The 22,307-nt window shown below is 48.5% G+C and overlaps 1 protein-coding gene across 1 annotated transcript; it reads right to left on the minus strand.

Annotated features, from left to right (window-relative positions):
• Positions 1–3,603: 3,603 nt before the first annotated feature.
• Positions 3,604–4,017, minus strand: LOC136526156 (uncharacterized). The gene has a single exon (XM_066518919.1). The coding sequence runs from the start codon at positions 4,015–4,017 to the stop codon at positions 3,604–3,606; it is 414 nt and encodes a 137-aa protein (XP_066375016.1).
• Between the last annotated feature and the right edge of the window lie 18,290 nt (positions 4,018–22,307).

The raw sequence follows: 22,307 nt of genomic DNA on the forward strand, positions 1-22,307 counted from the left end.
TTACGAGAATGACTACTCACGCACTGGGAGTGGAGAGATGGCGGGAATAGCGTGTACCCACGTGGCTATGGGCTGGATTGGTGGAGTACTATATTCTCGGGTGTGTGGACCCGTTCTTGTTTCAGAGGATCTGAGGGTAGGTTGGTATATGTAGGTCGGGGACCTGCATATGTCGTGTGGTCTGGAAGCCCTAGCTGGGTTTATAATCAGTTCGAATCATCGTTGCTCCTCGATTATGGAGACTCAACTCACTGTTCATCATCATAGTATTAATAACTAGAACTTGAGAATGGTTGATGAAGGTGTTGGATATAAAGTTTCATGATCTCATTACAGATCGTGTCATCTTTGTATATGATTTTATGAAGTTTAAATTGTTGAAATAAAGAATTTTGTTAAAGAGCTTTTACGCAAAATAACTTTGATTATTGCTAAAACCATACCTTGAATCCCTGAGCCTGCATTCCTGAGTTATCAGTTCTTATTTCGGTTAAGTCTTGTTGAGTACTTTTGTACTAAGGGTTCGTTGACCCTTGTTGCAGGTGAGTCTCATGAGCAGATCTGTTGTGGATCGTGCTGCATGACAGTTGTACCTTGTGATGACGATGAGAAGTAAATATGTGGCCCTTGGGCAGGGCAGCCTCATTGTGTGTTTTGTATTATATTATAATGCCGCTCCACTATTTCGTTTTGTAATAATCATCGAACTTAGTTATGAGGTTTGAAACCACTGTTTTGTAAATTATGTTATTGTAAGACTTCCGCTGTTTTTACTCTGGTGTAGATATTTGAATAAATGTTGTAATACTGCAATGACTCTGTAACATGATCCTGCTCGGAAATCGTGGATGATTCGGGGTTCCCCGAGGACACCCGACAGTCTTTTTAAGTTATTGGAAACGTATGCATAACTGTCAAAGGTCATCGGACAGTGACAGGTGCATGTGGGCCCTATAACTTAGGAGGTTCTGCCATAGGGAGGCGCGGGCGTATTGAATGAATGCACGTATGGATGTATGAAATGATTTATAATGAAATATAGGGGGTTTGATAGTGTTTACCTTGACGACTGGAGTGATGGGGCTTGGAGAGCTTCAGTCGGAAAATGTCCGACTGGGACCCATCCTCGTCGTTCATGACGAAGTCGGCATGGCCTACATGGGGCGTCCCTTCACTTCCTATCTCTGTCTCGGTGTGGATACTGAGCGACTCGATCAACTCAGGGGGATGGTTGGTCTCTCACGATGGAGATTTCATTTTGGGTCTCCCAGGTCTGTCCTAGGGAAGCGAGGAGCCGCCTACGTGTGGTGACGCTTCGGTTTTCACGCCCGGTTGTGCGATAGTGGTGGGCCATACCTAGGCCATGTTTCGCCTTGCCAGGCGATGTTCTGTCTGACCTAAGTTGCTTCGTCAGTCAATGTGCATCCCTTTGGCTAGGGCGTGTCTCATCGTTTCCCATCCGCATTGAATGGGGGCAGAGTTTTGCGCTCTGATCGTCTGCTTTTCTTCTTTAAATAGGGGGAGGGAGAGGGCTCTTCATCGTAGTCCGTTGCATGTTCTCCAACTATTATCTCTCTTCCTTCTTCCTTCTCACCGAGAGTGCCTTTATGCCGCGGTGGTTCCTAAGTGAGAGAGAGAGAGAGAGTGTGAGCGAGGGGGAGGACTTACACATCCTTTTGTGAACCCGGAGCGTGATGTCGGACTGGGGGCCGCCGCGGATGATGCTAGATCTGATCTGTGAGGCTTTTTTTTGGGATGGAGCCATGTGTAGATTTTCTCTGGTGGATCTTTATCGGGCGAGCTTTGTCGGAGGGGAGGTTACTCACGATTGTGCCGGTGGAGGGTTCCGTGCCTACAGCTGCTCAAGTCGGCCAGTTCATAAAGTTTGATGAGATTTCTTCCAGCCATGGTGACCATACCTCGATAGCGGTGCCCCTACCCAGGAGCTGCCTCAACTACATGAGAAGGTCAGGAGCTCCATGTTCTTCTGCTAAGCATCTATAGGTGCGACGCCCTGGAGGTATCCATTGCGTTTGTCGAAGTCGAAGGAGCGGAGCCGAGCGGGTCCCTGGTGGTTGCATCTGGTTTCTTCTTTGGCTTCTAGGCGATGTCGTTGAGCGGCCGTAGTAGTATTTGTAGCAGTAGAGAATGTAATAGTTAAGTTTGTGGGTGAGTCCCCGTGTGGATAGTTTTCTGTATCAATGAATACATCCGTGCTGCCCTTGTGACAGAACCACAATATTCGTTCCTTGTGTTTATCTTAGCATAACTTTTGTTTTTATCCTTTCTTTCTTGTACCTGCCCATTTGTCCCGTTTGTCCCATAGGGTGCGACCTTGGAAGCCCGGGGCGTGGCCCACGAGGCTTGGCTTGTTCGTACCCGTAGGGAAAGGCGCGGTGAGTAAGAACAGAGTTACATAAGGTAATCAGAGGAATGGAATGTGTTTTTGTTTGGAGACAAAGTTGTTTTATCGTGTGATAGTAAAAAAGAAAGAGAGGTAATATTCAATATTGTACCCTTATGGAGCCCCCCGAGCGACCCCGACTGAAAGTGTTTCGGGCAGGGGTGCTCTTACGGGAGCATGTTTTAACTAAAAAAGCGGTTTAGACCAAATTTAGGGGGGAAATGATGTAGCTGTTCAATGTTCCAGGTATTGTTGAGAACGTTGCCGTTGTTGTCCTCCAGTCGGTAGGTGCTTGGTCGGATTACTTCAGCTACCGTATAGGGTCCTTCCCATGGTGGAGAGAGCTTGTGTTTTTTCTTCATTGATTGGGTCCTCTGGAGTCCGAGATCATCGACTTCGAGTATCCTTCCTCTGATCTTCCTTTCGTGGTACCTGCGGAGGGTTTGTTGGTAGCGAGTGGAGTGGATGACGGTCGTCTCGTGAGCTTCTTCGAGTAGGTCGACTATGTCTTGTTGGGCCTTTGTGGCTTGGTCACGGTCGAAAGCCTTCACTCTTGGTGCGCTGTGGTCGAGGTCGGAGGGCAATACTGCCTTGGCTCCATAAGCTAGAAAGAAAGGTGTGAATCCCGTGGATCGGTCTGGTCGGCGAAGCATTGCTGCATGCACCTTTGGTAGGTGGTGCCAATGTTGTTCAAGACAAAAGGCATGGTCACATAGCAGTAGGAACCATACAGGGTGATGAACGAGGTTGTGAGTTGATCGGACTCTTTCATCGCGATCTGGTGATAGCCTGAGTAGGCATCTAGAAAGAAGAGGATCTCGCAACCCGAGGTGGAGTCGATTATCTGGTCTATGCTCGGCAAGGGAAAGTGATCCTTTGGACACGCCTTGTTGAGTCCAGTATAGTCAACTCACATTCTCCACTTCCTAGTCTTTTTTCTGATAAGGACGGGATTGGTGAGCCAGTCAGAGTGGAAAGCCTCCCTGATGAATCCGGTTGCCAGGAGCTTGGCGATCTCTTCGCCTATGGCCCTACGCCTCTCGTCGTCAAAACGACACAGGCATTTGCTTGGTGGGCTTTGAGCCCAGGATAAGGCGTAGTGCGTGCTCGGTGACCTCCCGTGGTATCCCTAGCATGCTAGAAGGCTGCCATGCAAAGACATCACGATTGTCGCACAGGAAGTCGACGAGCTTGTATTCCTATTTGGCCGAGAGCTGGGTCTCGATTCGCACCATTTTGGCTAGGTCGGTGGGGTCGACACCCATCGCCTTGGTTTCCTCGAGCGGGCGGAAGGCCATCGAGGAGGTCGGTTTGTTGCAGTCTGGGACTATTGGGGTTGACAACTCCCTGAGCTGCAGGAGCTTGGATGAGTTGATGACCATGGTGGCGAGCTCGTAGTGCTCACGGTCGCACGTGAAGGCGTGTGAGAAGGCGCTACTCATGGTGATGACATCATTCAGTCCCGACATCTTCAGCTTGAGGTAGGTGTAGTTGCGGATTGCCATGAATCTTGCGTAGCATGGCCGCCCCAAGATGGTGTGGTAGGACCCTAGAAAGTCCACCACTTCGAAGGTGAGGACCTCTAAGCAGAAGTTGGCCCGGCTGCCGAACATGATGGGTAGATCGATCTATCCGAGCGGGTATGCCTGCGCTCCCGGGAATACCCCGTGGAAGGGGAGCCCGCCAGGTGGAGCTCCGATCAGGGGATGCGCATGGCATCGAGGGTGTCGATGTATAGGATGTTGAGACCGCTGCCCCCGTCCATCAGCACCTTGGTGAGGTGCTTCTTGCGGATGATGGGGTCGACGATGAGCGGGTAGTGTCCCTGTCTTGCGATGTAGGAGGGATGGTCCCTCTGATCAAAGGTGATCGGGGATTCCGACCAGCTGAGAGAGGAGGGGACGGTCGTCTCGGCGGTGCACGCCTCCCTGTAGCGTACCTTGTGCTGGCATTTAGTCCAGATGGCGTCGGACCCGCCGAAGATCATGATGCACTCCTCAGGTTCGGGGAAACCGTCTCCGTCCTTGCCTGCCACGCCTCCCCTCTTTGCTGCCGGCTCCTTGCCGTCTCCCTCCTTCGACCCGCCAGCCTGTCGGAGGAAACGTTTGAGGAGCTCGCACTCCTTGTAGAGGTGTTTGATAGGATAGGCGTGGTTGGGGCACGGTCCATCCATGAGTTTGTTGAAGTGGTCAGGCAGTCCCTGTTGGGGCTGACTGGGTGTGCGATCTACCACGATGACCAACGCGGTGTTGTCCGACCGGCGCCGATCCTTCTTGTTCTTCTTACCCCTCTGAGTGGAGGGGCCTTCGTCTAGATCCACGTGCTTGGGCTTGCCTTTGTCCCAGCCTCCGCTAAAGACCACTCCGACCACCTCCTCGCCAGAGGCGTGGTTGGTGGCAACATCGAGCAGATCGCGGGTGGTACGGGGCTTTAGGCAGCCAAGCTTGTGGATTAGGGACTCGTAGTTTGTCCCGAAAAGGAACGCGCTGATGACGTCTGTGTCAACGACATCAGGGAGGGAGTTGCATCGTTGAGAAAACCTATGGATGTAATCCCATAGGGACTCGCTAGGCTCCTACTGATAGCTCTTGAGGTCCTAGGAGTTTCCCAGGCAGATGTACATCCCCTAGAAATTCCCAACGAAGATCCTCTTGAGGTCTGCCCAGTCACGGATGCTATCGTGTGGAAGGAACTCAAGCCATGCCCGAACATGTTCCCCCATGCAAATGGGAAGATACTGGATGATAAAATAGTCATCATCCACTCCTTCGGCTCGACAGGCAAGCCAGAAGTCCTTGAGCCAAATGTCTGGGTTTGTCTCCCAATGTACTTGGTGATGTTGGAGGGAGGCCGAAAACATTGTGGGAACAGTGCTCTCCGGATGCGTCGGCTGAAGGCCCGTGGCCCTAGGCCCTTAGGGCTAGGGCTCTGGTCATCCGACCGGCAACCATGCCTGGGGCACGTTTCACCGCTTCCCTCGATGGTTTGGCCAGGATCCATGTCGCCTACTGCCGTATGGCGGACATCATTATCGTGTTGGGCCCGATGCCGGTTGCTGATGATGCTACGAGCGTCCTGGTGTGGATTAGGTCGCTCACGTACTAGCGGTCGGTGTGGAGCAGGCGCCCGATCGGATCATGGCGTGGCTGCCGCACCTCGAGCTGAGCCTGATGGCTGTAGCGGCGAGCGAACGGAGCGATCCGGCTGGTGCGTCCCTGTCCCCCGGTGGGGAGAGAGGGCGTGGGTTGGAGTCACGATGCGGAGCTTTCCACCTGTTGGACGGCAGCGGCCTCTACTAGAACCTAGAGGTTCTGGTGGACTGCTCGCTCCTAGGGGTCGACGGGCTCAGGAACACCGTGTAGAAGCATTGCTGCAGCAGTGATATTCCAGCCAGCCCGAGCGAATTGTGGGACATTGTTCCCCGCATTCACCCGGGCGCCACCCGTCGGGCCATGCGCATGGGGCGCAACGTGCCGCACCGACCGTGCCGGCGCAGGCGGCGGCTGGTTCTACCGCCATTGTCGTAATTCCTCTACGTGCGCTTGCGCAGATGCGAGGGCCTCCGCACGTGGGTCCAAAGGGGTGTGAGTTTACATAGACTCCACAACCACCGATGGCTGTCCTGGACCGTCTGCCATAGCGCACTGCCGAGACGGACGGTGGTGGGGCACCACATCACCGATGCTAGAACCGTCGCTCTTGCCCTCATTATCCGGGAGTTCGTGGGAAACGATAGGAGCGAAGCCTGCCATTCCTATGAATTTGGACGAACTGGGGATGGTGCCAGCGCCCTTCGGAGCCCCTGAGCATAAGCATCCATGGAGGACGTGGGGCCATAGGGGAACCATTCGTACAATGTTTGTGGTGTAGGCGGTGCAGTCCCTCCGGGTGATCAGTGGGAGATAGTAAATAACGGGCGAATAGAAGTACGCGTATTACTTACAGTGGGGTTTGAGCAGAGAGTTTGCTCGGAATGAAGCGTAGATGCCGTGTCGTTGAAGTTGCGCATCCCGGAGTCAATGGATGATGTCTCTCCGATAGGTGCTAGGTCGCGAGTTTCCTCGCGGAGGTGGAGTATGCTGAGCCGGTCGATGACAAAGTCTAGGCTTCCGAAGAGGATGGCCTGGGATGGCTCGAAAATAGGTGGAACCCGCATCCCGGCGAGCGAGAGTGCGGGAAACTCCAATGAGCCGAAGCGAATCATATCGCCCGAGCCTGCCACGGCGGGGGTGGTAGAAGAATAGGCCATTCGATGACCAAAAAAGTATTGAACATACAACATCTTCCCCATGGACGGTGCCAACTGTCGGTACAGAAAGTGACCAACTAGTGAATATTTGTAGTTTTGCTGTACGTTGTGATCGGAGGTGGCCTAGCACTCAAAGACACAGGATTTATACTGGTTCAGGCAACATGCCCTACATCCAGTTTGGGTTGGTCGGTGACTTTATTCCTGAGCCCAGGTGCTCGAAGTTTGCTGTGGGATTACAAACGAGAAGGAGAAAGATGGGGTGTACAAGAGGTCCGGTCAGCTCCGGTCGGAAGGGTCGAGAGCGATGGGAACTCCACTATGAGCTAAGTGTTCAAGCATGTGCTTGAGGTCCGAACCTGGCTGTTCTGTGGTTGTGAGCTATTGGACTAATGAATCTAAAGGAACTAAGCTTCAATGAATCCCTCCTCCTATTGGAGGGAGTGCACCCCCCTTTTATAGATGAAGGGGATGGCTTTTAAGCCTTGTTGCCCACGCCGATGAGGATTGGATAAAGATAGGCGCCCACAACACTGTTGATGTCACTATAGAATGTCAGGTGTACGTGGGAGGTTGCGTTGTCTTCTTCAGGAAGGGATGATGTCGATACCTGCAAAATACTGCTGGATGCCTAGAGGCATGTGAGGAGTCTCACCATGTTTACCAGGTATGGTGAATCCTGGCGCCTACAACACTATTGATGCCCAGAGGCATGTGAGGGGCTTTTTGCCGTACGGGAGTCCAACGGCGCCTATAATACTGTAGGGATAAATGTCGGCGCCTACAATACTGTTTGTGTCAGGGTGGTTGTGGAACACTATTCTCGCAGGTGTACTGGGTATGGTCCCTGTACCATGGTTTGACTCGCATGCTGCTTTCTCCATTCATCCCTGGTCCCTTCTGAGTGGGTGTCCCTGGTCGGATAGCCCCAGTCGGCTTTGGTTGCGCCAGTCAGAGAAGAGCGGTGAGCCTTACGTACCCCGATTGAAGAGACATGGGGTTGGAGTCAAAAGTAGGGCTCAGGGCAGGCCTTCCGATCGGAGAGGCCGTCCGGAGGCCGCTGGAGCCCAAATCGAGCGCTCCGGTCGGATAGGTGGGCTGAAGTAGCTGACAAGCGGGCGTTTGCTCTTCTTGGGCCAGTCCTTCCGACCTGTTGTTTTTAGACTCTTGGGATGAGCCTTGTCACAGAAGCCGGTCCCCAAGGGACCCCGGGTTTATGAACCCAACAGATAGACATCTAATTTTTGGTGCGTGTTGACGGGACTCCTCGGCGCGGTGCGAAATCAATTTTTTGGGCGATCAGCCCACCCCGTCTGCTCAGCTGAGACCAGAATTTCGAGCGGCCTTAGTTGTTGCCTTTTTGTTTTTTTCATAATATAAATAAACATAAAACTAAAAGAGGATGATAATAAACAACTAAAAGATCCATGAATTTAACACCTAAAAATAACCAAAAAAAGAATAAAAGGGAGTGAACACCAAAAATATGTTTGATAGGTTAGCCATCAAATAAATGCTCCAACTTCTTGTTGCTATCTCTCAAAAGTTTTGTTACAGAGAAGAGACACGGGCTATGCAAAAGTTATTCATAAAAAAGAGAGAAAAGAAAAAAAAGAAAAAGTTGAGAAAAAATGGACAAGTGTCCGAGATATCTAAAACAATGGATACTTAGATGCCCGTCTGAAAAAAAAGAGAAGAGATGAATAAGATAGCCCATGTTCTCTTGCAAAGTATTTCTAAGTTTCAAAAGAGAGATATATTTTCAAGGAGTATAGTAGAATTAGGTTAGCCACCATAAATATCCACCATCCATATATCCACACACATACACATCTTGATTTGATTGTATGACTCAACTCTCTTTGGATCCGAGGTTTGACTTTATAATATATGTATTGCAAGTATACTCTTTCATGCTATTTCCACTCCTATGAGCTCCACATAAGCCTTAGTGTAGGAAGAGAAAGGCACAACATCATTATTGCCTTGGTGAGGATCCAAAAATACCACATATATTGAGAGACTTGAGAGTGTCATACAATGGAAGCTCTGAGTTTTATTTTGAAAACCTAAAAAAACTCCAGAATAATGGTTGAGCAAAGAACTTGAGACAGTGCTTGACTTTATCGTTCTATCTTTCAATTGCTCAAGACCCAAGTGAAGGCTAAGAAGCCCCATGGTTGAAGGTAATATGGGTAAGTTTAAAAGTTAGAATAGTTTATTCTAATCCAGAGGAGAATTCTTGTTTGAACGCATGTGTACTTTTGAAGAGTGAAAACATCAAAGAAACTACTAATCCATCGCTGAGTTTAGCATTGCTTAGGGACGAGTAAAGGTTAAGCTTGGGAGGCGTTTCTTGATGGTAGTTAACAACCATTATAAGCCATCAATATAACTTGAATAAGGGCATGAATATAATCACCAACATAGGTTTAGGGGTTTAAACTAATAAATTCCACAAGTTTTGGTGAATCTGTGTTTTCAGCAGGGTTTATTTAGAAAACCATCAAGGTGGACCCAATCGCGCTTATCCGTGACAAGAACAACTTCAGAATGTTCCAAAAGGACAATAGAGGGCGAACCACCAAAGCAGAGTGGTGGTGCCCACTAGGTGGGGATGGTCGGCCCCACCTACAAGCCGGCCGACCATGTGGGGTCCCCTATCAGCCTCTCGTTGCAACGTTGGTTTTCCACCGCCTTAGGGTTTGCATCTATGCCATTCTTTCAAGTCAGTTTGATTCGAGGGCTCAGGATTGATGCTCTCCCCTATATATACCAGCCCCTGCCACCCCCTAGGGCATCATTGATCATAATCCTTCATCATTCAAGAAGTCCAAAACCCTGATCATCCTCAGAGCTCCACAATATTCTAGGGCATAGCTAGCTAGGTTAGATCTAGAGGGAGGCAAGCTTCGCTTGGATTCCTGATCTTGTCAAGAGCATGGCTTGGTATAGCCCCTGTATCCTCTCTTGTATGTTTCATATTTCATGTGTTTGCTACAATTGATATGACATTGTTCTTAATATTGTTCATCTTCCTAGTTATCATGTTCATTGTCTACTTTGATTATATGCTTAGTATAGCTAGATTATCATTATATTCAAGCATAAGTTTGTATAGTGCTCGCTCTAATGTACACAGGGTGAGTGGTCGATATTGTGTAAGCGTGGTGCTTATATGTTGTTTACCTATGGATGCACCCTATATTCTGGGCGATGTGGTAGATCGCGGGTGTGACACTCCTGTTGAGTTCTTTGTAGTCCACTCCCCGAATATAGGTCAAGTAGGATCTAGTTACGAAGGAAATCATGCTTTGTTCATTATCTTCCTTAGTAATATCCCTTATGTGTAGATATGGAGTTGATCTTAGCCATGATTATTAAGTGTAATTGCACTAATCATAGTATGCTTTGACTTGTAATTAAGAATGACTTAGGAATTATTTCTCTAATATCTACTTAGCCATGCTAATGCTATAGAAAGGAGTACTCTGAGTGATCAATGTTCAGTTATCATTTACCATTCATATGTATTTATCTCTTGACTGTTGTGAGTAGAATATTGTTATGGTTTATCTCTCCATCATATGTATAAGTTATCAATATATTCCATCCACCAGTTCTTCCCTGTGGTAAAAATATAAATAACGATAACTAGAATACTCCCGGGTGAAATGCTACAATGGTAAATTATCTGTGCGCTTGCAAATCCCTTCATATACATATTTGCATTCTTTCTAGTCACAATAAAATACTCAAGTACTTCTTAGTGTCATTCTAGAAGTGATGCTAGAAAGTACCAACAAGCATTTCTGGTATCATAGCTAGGGATGACAACTTAGCAAAAGTGATGTTAAGAAATGTCAACAAACATTAGGTGGTTATGCAAACAAGTGACATGTTAATAAATACCATCAACCACTGGCTATCGCTCCTGCGAGTGGAGGGTCAATGGCGGATGATGAGTCCACTCCCCCCTCTGGGGCAATAGTCACACCAACTTCACCCACATTCGGGGTCTCCCTCTTGACCATGCCTGCTGCCGCTCTAGCGTCGGAGCAGTCCTCAGCAACGGCAGGCGAACACAAGGTCACGAGAGGAAGGCGCCGGGCTATGATCACCGTAGCCCTACTGTAGCTTGATGAAAGACCCAGCCATATGGGTGGGTTCATGAATCCTAATGGCTTCACAATCGCAAACCCGGGAAGAGGCTCCCTGCAACAAGAATCCCCGAAGATGAAGAAACCGAACAACATGGGCATCATAGCTAAAGAAAGAGTTGGGGGGCAATGTACCTGTTGGAGCGACTTATAGAGGGAGGGATGATGAGTCTCGTCACGCCTCTCCCTAGAAGCGGGACCGCAATTGGGGTCACCATGGCCGACATTGCAGGGCCAAAAACCGACAAGGCATTCTAGGCCACGACGATGGTGTCAGCCTCTGCCACGCAACGACCATCAATAGTGCCTGATCCCTTAGCCCCCGCTGTCTTCAAGCTAGGCCCATCACCTGCAAAGGACTCCTCATCTGCACCTTCCTCGCAACCAAACACCACCGATCTAATCAAGGACTGGTCGGTTGAGACTAAGGATGAAAGGCCTTAACCACCGTCACTAGTGGCACAAGAACGCTTCGAACTCAGCCCCCGCAATAGCAATGAAGTCGAATGCTTCCATGCGGCCCCGTCCTCATCCGTGGCACGTGCCACATAACCACCACTATTTGACTCGGCCCCGTCGCCAGACCTTCGGGATTAATCAAGGGCACGTTTGTGGACCTCCAAGTCCTTATCATCATCCTTAGAGTCCCTGCTTTGATCAACATTGTCATCATCCAACGGCGAGGCTCGCCTTTGGCGCTCTGCCTTTTCAAGAGACCTCCTCAGCCAAAGGCGCTTTTGTTCATCGGCGGCCACCTTCTCCTGGGCGGCGCGCTCAGCGCCCCCGAGATTGGGAATGTGGAAGCAGGAGCAGAACAATAGAACAGGCTGCCAGAACAAGCCATGTCAACACTCACACGACTAATGCCAACGTTGGATAGGAGGAAAGACACGGGAAGGGGCGACTCACTAGGTTGGGACGACAGCTCGCCGAGAATGCCACGATGGCATTCTCGGTCGCAACAATGACCCCTGCACCAACCAACCCATCCACCCACTCTACGACCACATCAGACTCAAGGTCCTCCTCAACCTTGTGGATTGGATCCTCAACTCTGGCATAATCACACAGCAGGAGAGCCTGCCGCTTTAGCGGTTGGACTCTTCGCTCAATCATGGTCCTAAGGACTGTGACCCTATTCAGGCTAGCCGACACCCGACCCTCGAGAACCTCCAAGATCTAAGCCACCCTTGCCAATCACTTTTTGTCGCATCTCCCACCCCAGGAAGATGACCTCACTGGGGGGACAGAAAAAGGAAGGAAGGTGGCAGACGCGTCGCCTTGGATGTAAAACCAATTTCTGCGCCAGCTGGAGTTCGAACTCCTCAACGACAGACACAGATAGAGGAGGGACACCCTAGGACGCATCTGGATGTTCATCCCACCCACGGGAGCAAGCACTCCGATGTTGGAACCCTACACCTGCCATCTCTTGATCTCAAAGAGCCACCGGAAGAGGTCCTTATTGGGTTCGATCTCGAGGAAGGCCTCACAGATGACCACAAAGCCTGCCAGCTATAGTAGGCCATTGGGAGGGTTATGTTGTAGTTGGATGCCATGGTCCCGATCGAATCCCCAGAGAAAATCCAATGCCAGGACCCCAAACCCGCCCTCGCAGAAATCGGTGAAGGACACTGATTCCCCGGGTCATGGGTTGGGGAGCACCTCGCTGGTGGTGGCCCTCCTTCTGGTGACCCCCTTTGGCGGGAGAAGACCCTCATCGACGAGCTACAGCAACCTCACTTCTGTCACATCGAAGGTACCCTATTCAATCATCTTATGACACAGGCGAGGCGCGAGCAAGGCCGAGGGTAGAAGGAACGACAGATGGTGGTGGCGCTGAGCAACCACAAACAACAACACACCTCCCAGGTAAATCTCTCAAGTTTGATTCCCTTTCGTCCCTCTCTCAATTGTAGCATATAGCAATGAAAGGCAAGAACAAGGTAAGGGAACTTGAGATAAGAGGGTTGTTTATGTGGCGGCGTCCAGGGAAGCGAACCACGCCCATGTAGAGTCTGCTCTAAAATGGGCCCCATGTACCCTCAGCAAATGAGCCACCGCACCACAGCAACCGTGTGGCGCGGCGCGTTACATGTAACACCCTAGGTGTTAGCCTTGCATAACTTGACTTGCATAGCATGAGCATGATCATCAAGCATTCATAAACAAGCATTTACAATTGAAACATTGGATTGAAACATACGCAACATTTGCTTGTTATTACATGTTTCCTTGTACATATGCAAATGATCATGAGTGTAAACATGTACTTGGTGGATGTGAGCCACAAAAACATTTAACAACACATGGGTTAGCAAATAGGACATTGTTCATGAAGGTCACCTTTCATGACCAAACACTTAAGATTTCATGTGTTAACCTAGATGGCACTATGTGTGACTAATACATGAAAAGATTGTATGACCTTGCAATTTGCTTAAACATGTTTAGAGTATCATTAGGAACAACTTTGATATTCATGGTTAGGGGTAAATAGGTCATTAAGCCATAGTTTGAAGTGTATCATCATTTAAATGTGACATGTTTGACCAAGTTTGAACTATGTGTTAGAGACCTTGCATGGAGGAGGTCACTAAAGCAAAGTTGTAGTGTTTGGCAAAAGGAACAACTTTTATTTTTGGGTCATTGATAGATTTAGCTCCTAACATGCTTGAATTTGGATCACAAAAATCAACAAATTCACCTTTTCAACACTTATAAAAAAAATTTCTAAGTTCTTTTGACTGACCGACTGACAAGCCAACTTTGCGATGATATTGCTCAGTTTCGGTTGCGAATTAGCACGAGTTCATTGAATATGAATTGGAGTTGGTACATTGAGCTACAAATTTTGTTTAGACTATGTGCGCTAATACTCCATAGATTAGATGTTTGAGCTTCATTAAAACCGGCTGTCAAGCGGCCATCGCGTTTTCTGACGAACTGAATCGGCCAGCTTGGTGGCCGACAAGAGCAGAGCCCGCGCGCCGCATGGTGGCCAGCAGCGGCCGCGCGTCGTCGGCGTCCTGCCCCATGCGGTAGAGATAGGCCAGTGCATGCCTTAACACCCCAGTGTCCGCCCGTTCCCTCCCTGCGCCCTCATTTCCAAATTTCCTAGCTCCTCCTTCACCGGCCGAAGCACCACCGCAGCCGCCGAGCACCTCCTCGCCTCCGCCGTCGCCTTGCATGCGCTATACCGCACCACCACCGTCTCCATCTCGCCTATCGTTGCGCCCATCCACCTCCACCGCCTCGACGTGTTGGTTGCTCCAATTGCGCCTTGGTGAGGGTGTATTACCTTTTTCCCCTCTCGCTGGGACCTCGGCCGGCATGGCCGACTCCACGGCAAGCTCGCCACCGTTCGGCTCGCGCGCGCTTTTCTTTCGGTTTTGAGCGTTAGCGTTTGGTTAGGATGTGTATTAGCCGGTGCTATGATGTTATCTCCGTTAGTGGTCCCGCCGGCGTGGAACGTGATGACCCACGCCGCCGCGTTCTAACCTCCGCGCCACCGCGCTGTGGCCATGCATCGTCGGAGCTTTGCGTGAAGCTTTTGTTGTTGAAATAGAGTCACTAGGTCACAGTTGTACTGTTGCGCGCCTCGCCTAGCTTTCCCATGGCCGGAGACGGCTGGCACAGCGTTGAGCAGCGCCGCCGTGCCGCCATCACCAACGACGAGCATGCTCCACCCACCCTCCACTGCCACCACCTAGGTCGTTCGACGCGCGCTGCTCAGTAGAACGTGTCGTGAAGATGTCACCGTTGGCGAACTCGCCGTCGACGAGCCGAGGCCACGCAAGCTCGCGCAGCGCCGCCTGCTCTGTTCTCGTTTCGCTGACGAGTGGGGTCACTGGTTCGCAGGTCCCACCGGTCAGCGACAGTAGTAATGAGGGATAGTTCATTTAAATCCTGATTTCATGCTGTTTTGTAAATTTTATAAGTGGAATTGTGTAGATCCAATTTTGTTGGTTCAAATTTTATTAGGATCTGGATGAAGTGTAGTATTTATGAAAAATATTACATTAGCAAGTATAGCAAAGTTTCTGTAAGATTTAAATTGAAATTTGAAATGTGTTTTTGAATGCATGCAAACTTCTTTATTTTATATCTAGAGTTCCTGTGCTCCAAAAATTATGAAATTTTTGTGGTAAGCTATTCTTGACATGCATGAGTTCTGGTAAAATTTGAGGATCAGTGCATGTATATATTTGTAGTTATAGATTTTTCTTTTATAAATAGGTAATCCTTGTATGAATTTTTATAAATTATTTATGAATCCAATATTCATGAAATTTGTTGGAGGATATCCTAGTACCATATGGATGCTAAGAAAAATAGGAAATCTATTGCTTGACACTTTTCACTAGGGTTTTCTATTTATGCTATTTTAAGCCTTTATGCCTTGTCTTTTTTGTATAGAATGTTTTACTATATAAAATGGCATGAAACTTTTACAGTAGTCTTTTGGTAGCATTGGTAAGGCACTGTAAATTTTTTAGAATTTATGAAGTACATCTAGTATATGTTGGTTATTTAACCTAAGTATCTAAATAAAATAATAAAGGCATTTAAGGAAATAGTTTGGGCTTCACCATTAGGTTTTCTTGAGTGTATTTGGTATGCTTAAACTGTTGGTAGACTTTGTGTTGTCAAACTTTGAATAATTACATGAAGTAGAAGTATTGTTACTTTATAATGCGAATTGGAAGGATTCCGGACAGATTCTGGAGTTTGATAAGTTGCATGATAAAAATGATATTTACTGTAAAAATGGTTAATAACAAAGTTGTAGATAACTTTATCATATGTCTTGTGTTAAAATTTCAGGACCATAGGTCAAACGGTTTAGGAGTTTAAGCTGTTTAAAGTTAGCATTTCCGAATTACTTGCTCTCTGGAATTTCTGGACAGCACTGATATGATTGTCTGTTTTGGCAATGATAAGTTGTGAATTAGCTTTTGTGAATTAAATAAGAGTTGTAGGTAATTTTATAAGCTTTCCAGAAAGTCTAGGATCACTGCATTTGGATAATTAGAACTCCAGTTATGAGTAAAACAAGTAGCTGCTGTTTGTGAAATAGTAGATGCATTGTTGAAGTAATTAATTACATAATCAAGAACAGATATGCACCTACTCAGTAAATGCGATGCACTTGTTGTTACTTAAACCACATGCTGTTAAGAATATTTGCAAGAATGCATTCTTCATGTATCATCATGCCACACTTGTTAACATATATGCATTCGCAATATCTTATGCCATATTCCTCAAGCCACAGCTCTCGAAGGCGAGGAGCAGAATCCTGAAGAGCTTTCGGAGTGTCCTGACCACCGCCCCACTTCCTTTCTGCGAGGCAAGCCCCGAAGCATTTTAAGTCTCCCAGTATTTTATAAATGATTACTTAAGTACTTATGATTGATGCATTAGGTTATAAGAGTTGAATGGAACCACTTGATGCATATAAATTCCTTGTCTAGATATTACACCTTTAACCGGTATAGGTCCAGGATCGAATATATGCTTAGCCATGCTTAGACCGGTAGAAGTCGGGTGATGTCCTGTCACCTGCGAGATATAGGTGGATACCGGAGCACGGTTGGCTATATTTGCTATCGTGGAACAGAACCATGGGATAAAAGAAAATCGAGGCCGGGCGGAGTCTATACGTAGGATGACTCATGTGATTTAGTCTGTGCCGATCAAGGACCGTACCGTTGTTGGAACTTCTAACAAGATTGAACGCATGCTTATCACTTAGCTGGCCGGATAAGTCGTTCCGACCGCGAAGCCAAGTAGCTCAACTCTGGCCAGGACCCGTTCTGTTATGCGCTCCTTGCGGGGGGCGATCAGACTGAGCCCAAGGGCAGGCTTGGCCTGAACGTCCTGGCATCTGGTGTCCTAGATTGTGCGGCGCGGTACGGACCCGCGAAATGTGGACCTGAGTTGTACCAAAGGTGACCTAAGGCTGCCTTCGCGCGGTATGCTTGGGTTTGTGTTAGGAATAAATTCCCAGCTGGTTGAAATCGATTCGAATCGCCGTCTCTCCCGGATAGTGAGAAACTTGGCTAGCTCCAACATCGTAGTAACTGTGTTATGGAACATGATGGTTCGGATGAATATGGAATTACAATACCTACTATAGTTACTATTGTATGCTTTTAAATTGATATACCACATGTTTGGCACAGGATAGTTATAATTAACTTGATAAAGGAATCATAATTGTACAACTAAGTCAATTGCTTTTATGCAAAATATTGTCAAGCTATCTCCACTTATACAGCCTTGCATAATCCTTGGAGTCGATTTATTTCTGGTTTATGACGGGTAAGTCTAGCTGAGTACCTTCTCGTACTCAGGGTTTTATTTCCCATTATTGCAGATGGCACTCTGTATCATGGTTATTGCATGAGTTGCTTCTATCCCGCCGTGGATGAGGAGTAAGCCTTGGGTAGGCTTCTTTATTAATCCCTATCTTTGCTTTTGTGGACTGTGATCCTACTTGGCACTGTATCAAACTATGTTGGAAACTTTACTTTCAAACTTAATTTGCTTCCGCTTTTATCTATCAAACTCGGTTTGTAATAACTTGGTTTCATACTCTAATGATGAAAATGTATCTGTGAACTTTATGTAATATGTGGCATGTATGTTGAATCATGTAGATCTTGGTTGTTGTAAATCATTTATCGAGACCCGTCGTGGTACTCAACGGACTACCGGGTTTATATGGGTTCAAGTATGACAGTGCGTCCACTTGCGGGCTGCCATTGTACTTGTACTCTTATAAATTAGTCAGTTCTGCGATAGCTGGCATCAGAGCAAGATTCAACGTTAATTGTCACATGTGTATTTAAAACAAAAGTTTTTGTTTTCCAAAAACCCTTTTCTAGCAACTAATAGTTATATTAATAGGTATTTGAAATCTAAAGTGTGCCAATGATCACTTTCCTTATGCCCAAATTAAGGACTATTAGGCGGCTATTTAAGTACTAACATGGGGGTTTTTACTTCATCGTCCATACGGCGTGCTATTGTATGGATGTCATTCACTTGAATGGTAATGTATGGATCAAATGCCTCTACGCCAAGGTAAGATGATGAGTGTATGACCGCAAGTTGTGAGCGTGCGGCCGGGGAGAGTTAGCTTTGGTATGGCTATGTATGCATGCTTGCATGTGTATATGGTACATATTTAATTGTGGGTTTAAATTATTATCGGGTAGCTTGATACAGAAGTATATATATGGGTATACATATATGGAAGTATTTAAATTACATTCTACATATTTCATTATGGGTTTGGGCTAAAATGAAACTTTATGCAGGTACACTAACAACAAAACATGTAGCTCGACTAGTTACGCTATATATGAGAGAACGTGTGTATGTCACCGTGTCTACCGTTAGAAACAAATTTTTCCTAAGTTGGTGAGGACGTATAGAACGAGCATGCATCATGATAATTACAATTCACATAATTACATTGTTCCTCCCCTTATAAAATTCTTACTCGGTTATGTAACTCTTATCCATTATGGCCTTGTCTCATAAAATGTACATGCTGATGGTACAGATGGCAGCACCCGTCGGATGTGAGAATTTCCTGATGGTTTTCGGAACACCTACTGAAACGACCTGATTTCCGCGAAGGGAAATCCATAGAGTCGAAATGTAATAAGACCGTTGAAGATCATATTACCCAAATTCCAGTCGAATATCACATCCATACAACGTAATATCAGAGTACAAATAGTGCGGAATTACATAATTTATTACATCGCCGCATTGGCAGAATCAAAAGTAGCATTCATTCAGAACAGCTTGAAGATAAGATCGCCAAACTCGAGCGTAGGCATGAACCCCTCAACCGTCAAATTCCTCGGAGCTATACTCCTCAGCAGAACCTGTGTGCCAAAATTTATCAGTACGATTTGTACTGGCCACTCCCACCCTATGAGCTTTGCTTTGTGGAAATTAGATCCAAGTTGGATATAATCAAAAGGAACCTATAAGGCTGGGGTTTCCTATGTTTTAGCATATCAAGTACTTAATAATATTTGGTCAAGTTTTAACACCATTCCCACACACATTCCACCCCATTCCCTATCTAGAGCCAGGTTTTGATCCTAGGATTGATATACCACCATCTCCATGTCATCACCACAATACCATCGCTTAGTCGATAGGCCAACTCCCTCTCGGCACTGTCTCATGGCCCGTAGCCCCTGGCTACGACCGACACTCTCTCACGGGGGAAGAAGAGAAGGACTCATCTCATTATCTAGTTTAAGTGAAACCCAGGAAAGGTCCATAGCCGACAAGTCGGCACATATATCGATCGATCAACCAAACACTCTGCAGAGGTTTTACATAACCACAAGATCTACCTTCTTCGCTGACCGTCGTCCATTGGGCTGATTCTGGCCGCTTGCTAGCCTAGAACGATGCCACCCTACCTCTCAGCCCTAGAACATCCCAAGTCTAGTCTGGGATGGCTGATACTGTGAGTCGTAGACAGAGCCAGGGCCCTCCGGATGTCAAGAGCCAAGTCCACAAGGCCTCCTAAAGTCTTGGAAGGGCGTGGGGGAAACTGCACGCCCCGTACCTCCTTGCACACGTTCACCTAGCAGTAGTGGCATTGTTCTACCAAGCAGTCCGACCGTCCCACACCATATAGGGCGAGTGGGATGTAAAGGATTCCTGGTGAGTCTGAGTACTAGTAAGTCCTTAGGGATTGACCAAGCCAGAATGTCTTCATCAGGGTTTCCATTTATTGTGCCACCACAGCACCTCCACCCCGGGCTCCTCCCATCACAGGTTCACACCCAGGCCACCTTATATACCATTTACCCACCACAGGTATCCATTTCCAAGGGTGCCCAGGTAGCACCCCAAGGCAAGACTTGCCCCAGGCTCGTCGTATACTCCAACTTGGTCGACACAACCCTCACCCTCCACACACCCAAGTCACACACGCAGCACTCTCCCCATAGTCCAGATAACACCAGTTTCCACCACGCATTAATGTAGTATAAGCGTAGTAGAAGTATAAGCAATGAAATATAGCAGTAAGCGTGTGTCTAGCCTAATAGCAGGGTATGCAGGGGTAAGGTTGCGTCAAGGTAAAGGCCATCAAGTAAGCATACTACCATGCAAGTCCTATCATAGTATGATTATAATAGTAAAGTAAAGCAATAGCAGTCCTATATTAGCCATGCGTAATAGGTGTTACGAGATTGGGTGAGATGTGGCACCTTCAGTGTAGTCGTCTCCGTACTCCTCATGGTACTCTTAGTCCTCGTCCATCTGGTTCTCCTCCAAGTCTGCAAACGATCGCATTATAGTCACGTCAGCGACGCCTATAGAATAGCACAAAGAAGCAATGAAAATTCAAAAGAGCCAAATGCACTCAAACAAGGGTTCATTACGTAAAGTTTGATTTTAGATGAATTTTGGTCCTAGTTTCGTATTTTTCTGAGGTCGTATGAATTAGTTATGAATTTCTGAAGTTTCAATCATTTCTGAAAATTAGGAAAAGGCTGATTACTTCAGGGCTGACACGTGTCACACTGTGACTGGTCCATGTGGCATGCTGATGTCAGCATGACATCATCGTCTCGATTCTGGTACTAACAGGTGGGGTCCTGATGACGTCATCATGACATCAGCATGACGTCACTCAATGACAAGTGGGTCCAGCGGCTCTATGTCGCTGACTTGAGGGTCCGGTCTAAGTCATCGTCAAGCAAATCAGGCGAGTCAACGATCAACAGATCACCATCACTGACAAGTGGCCCTGGTCAATGGTCAGTGTTGACCAGTCAATGGCCAATACAGGCCGGGCCTCGACTGGGCTGGTTGGGCCTGGATACGGGCTGGGCTTTGGCCTGCCACGTGGCGTGCGCTGGTGCGGCCATGTCATCTTATTGGGCCACTAACGGGCCATGATCCACGGGTGCAGGTGAGGCGTGGTTCATGGTGAACCCACCTGTGTTGGTCCATAGACCGCAGAGCCGGTCTATGAAAGACTTGGTCCACTTACTCCTTCCTAGGGTTTGGTTCACGTGCACGACTTGGTTGTGGTCGGAGCTCGACAAAGCTGCTCGGGACATGGTCGGCGTGGTCGTGGTCGGCGAGGTCATGGTCGGAGCTACTCGGTGGAGCTGCTCGTGACATGGTCGGTGTGGTCGTGGTCAGCGAGGTCGTGGTCAGAGCTGCTCGGCGGAGCTGCTCGGGACGTGGTCAGCGTGGTCGTGGTCAGCGAGGTCGTGGTCAGAGCTCGGTGATGGGAAAATCCCCTTATCTTCCCCGACGGGGCTTCCGCCGGTGGTGAGGTCACCGACAAGCTCCCGTGACGGTGCTAGCGTCCGATTAGGGTAGGCAATAGTTTCCCCATGCCTCAATGAGTGCAACGGTGGGGTCAGGGCAACAGCTAGGGCTTCATAGGGTCCCAGCCACGGTGAACGGCGGTGTGGGTTCGTTGGTGTGCATGGACAGGGCTGTAGTGGTAGCAATAGCCTAGTTGGAGGAGCGTGTGAGCTCCACGATGCTTCTATGGCCACGGTGAGCGTGTTGGAGGAGCTCCTGGTACTCTCAGTGGCTCCGGTCACGATGATGGGGGCAAAGCAGAGGCGTTGGTGCTCCGACGAGGTGCGGTGCGGCAACGCAGGGCTCTGGTGGGCTTCTTCCTCAGCTAAGGTGAGTGCGGTGTGTCTCTTGACATGGTGGAGTCAGTCGGGGTGTCAACGTCGCCTTTACCACAACGTAGAAGATGCGGTGGTCTCACCATGGTTGTGCTCTCGGTCACGGTGAGCGTGTCTGTGTATGTGCGCTCCTGCTCCGATGTGCAACGTCATGGCTGGGGTCCTCCTTTTGGCTGATGGCAGCACGCATGGCACATCCTGGGTCTCAGCAAGCATGGCCATGGTGGTCTCCCTAGCTAACCAGTTGGGCTAGGCCGGAGCTCGAAGCTTTAGCAAGGTTTCGATCGGTGCACGTTCCATTTGGCTTGGGAGGTGGTCTCAGCAAGATGGCTCACCGTAGGGTTCATGGCGGTAGGATGGCGGTGCGGTGGCGAGGTGAGGCCATGATGAGGCGATGCAGTGCCGTGCCGAGCAGCTACATCGCTGTAGCCGATCGGGGCGGTGCTCCTGGCTCCGGCGAGGTCCTCCCCGCAGCAGCTTCCTTCTCCTCCTTGCTTCTCCCTCCTCCCTCTCTCTCGGCTTGATGCTGTGTGGTGCTATGCCACCAGCGGCGGCGGCGAACGGCTAAGGGTTAGGGCTGATGGTCGTTGGCTTTTATAGCCGAGCTCCAAGGGCTCCAATGGTGGACGGCGATCGGGCGGTGGTGATACATGTGGTGCATCCGACGGCTCTCATGCGGTTGCGTAGGCGCGGCGCAAGGGGGAACATGGTCATGCGATTTGCATGACCTTGGGCCTGCGCCTGCCACGCTGGTCGGCTCCCAGTCGCATGGGGGAGGTTGGCGTGGG

This window comes from Miscanthus floridulus, chromosome 19 (genome assembly GCF_019320115.1).
Source record: "Miscanthus floridulus cultivar M001 chromosome 19, ASM1932011v1, whole genome shotgun sequence".
NCBI lineage: Eukaryota > Viridiplantae > Streptophyta > Magnoliopsida > Poales > Poaceae > Miscanthus > Miscanthus floridulus.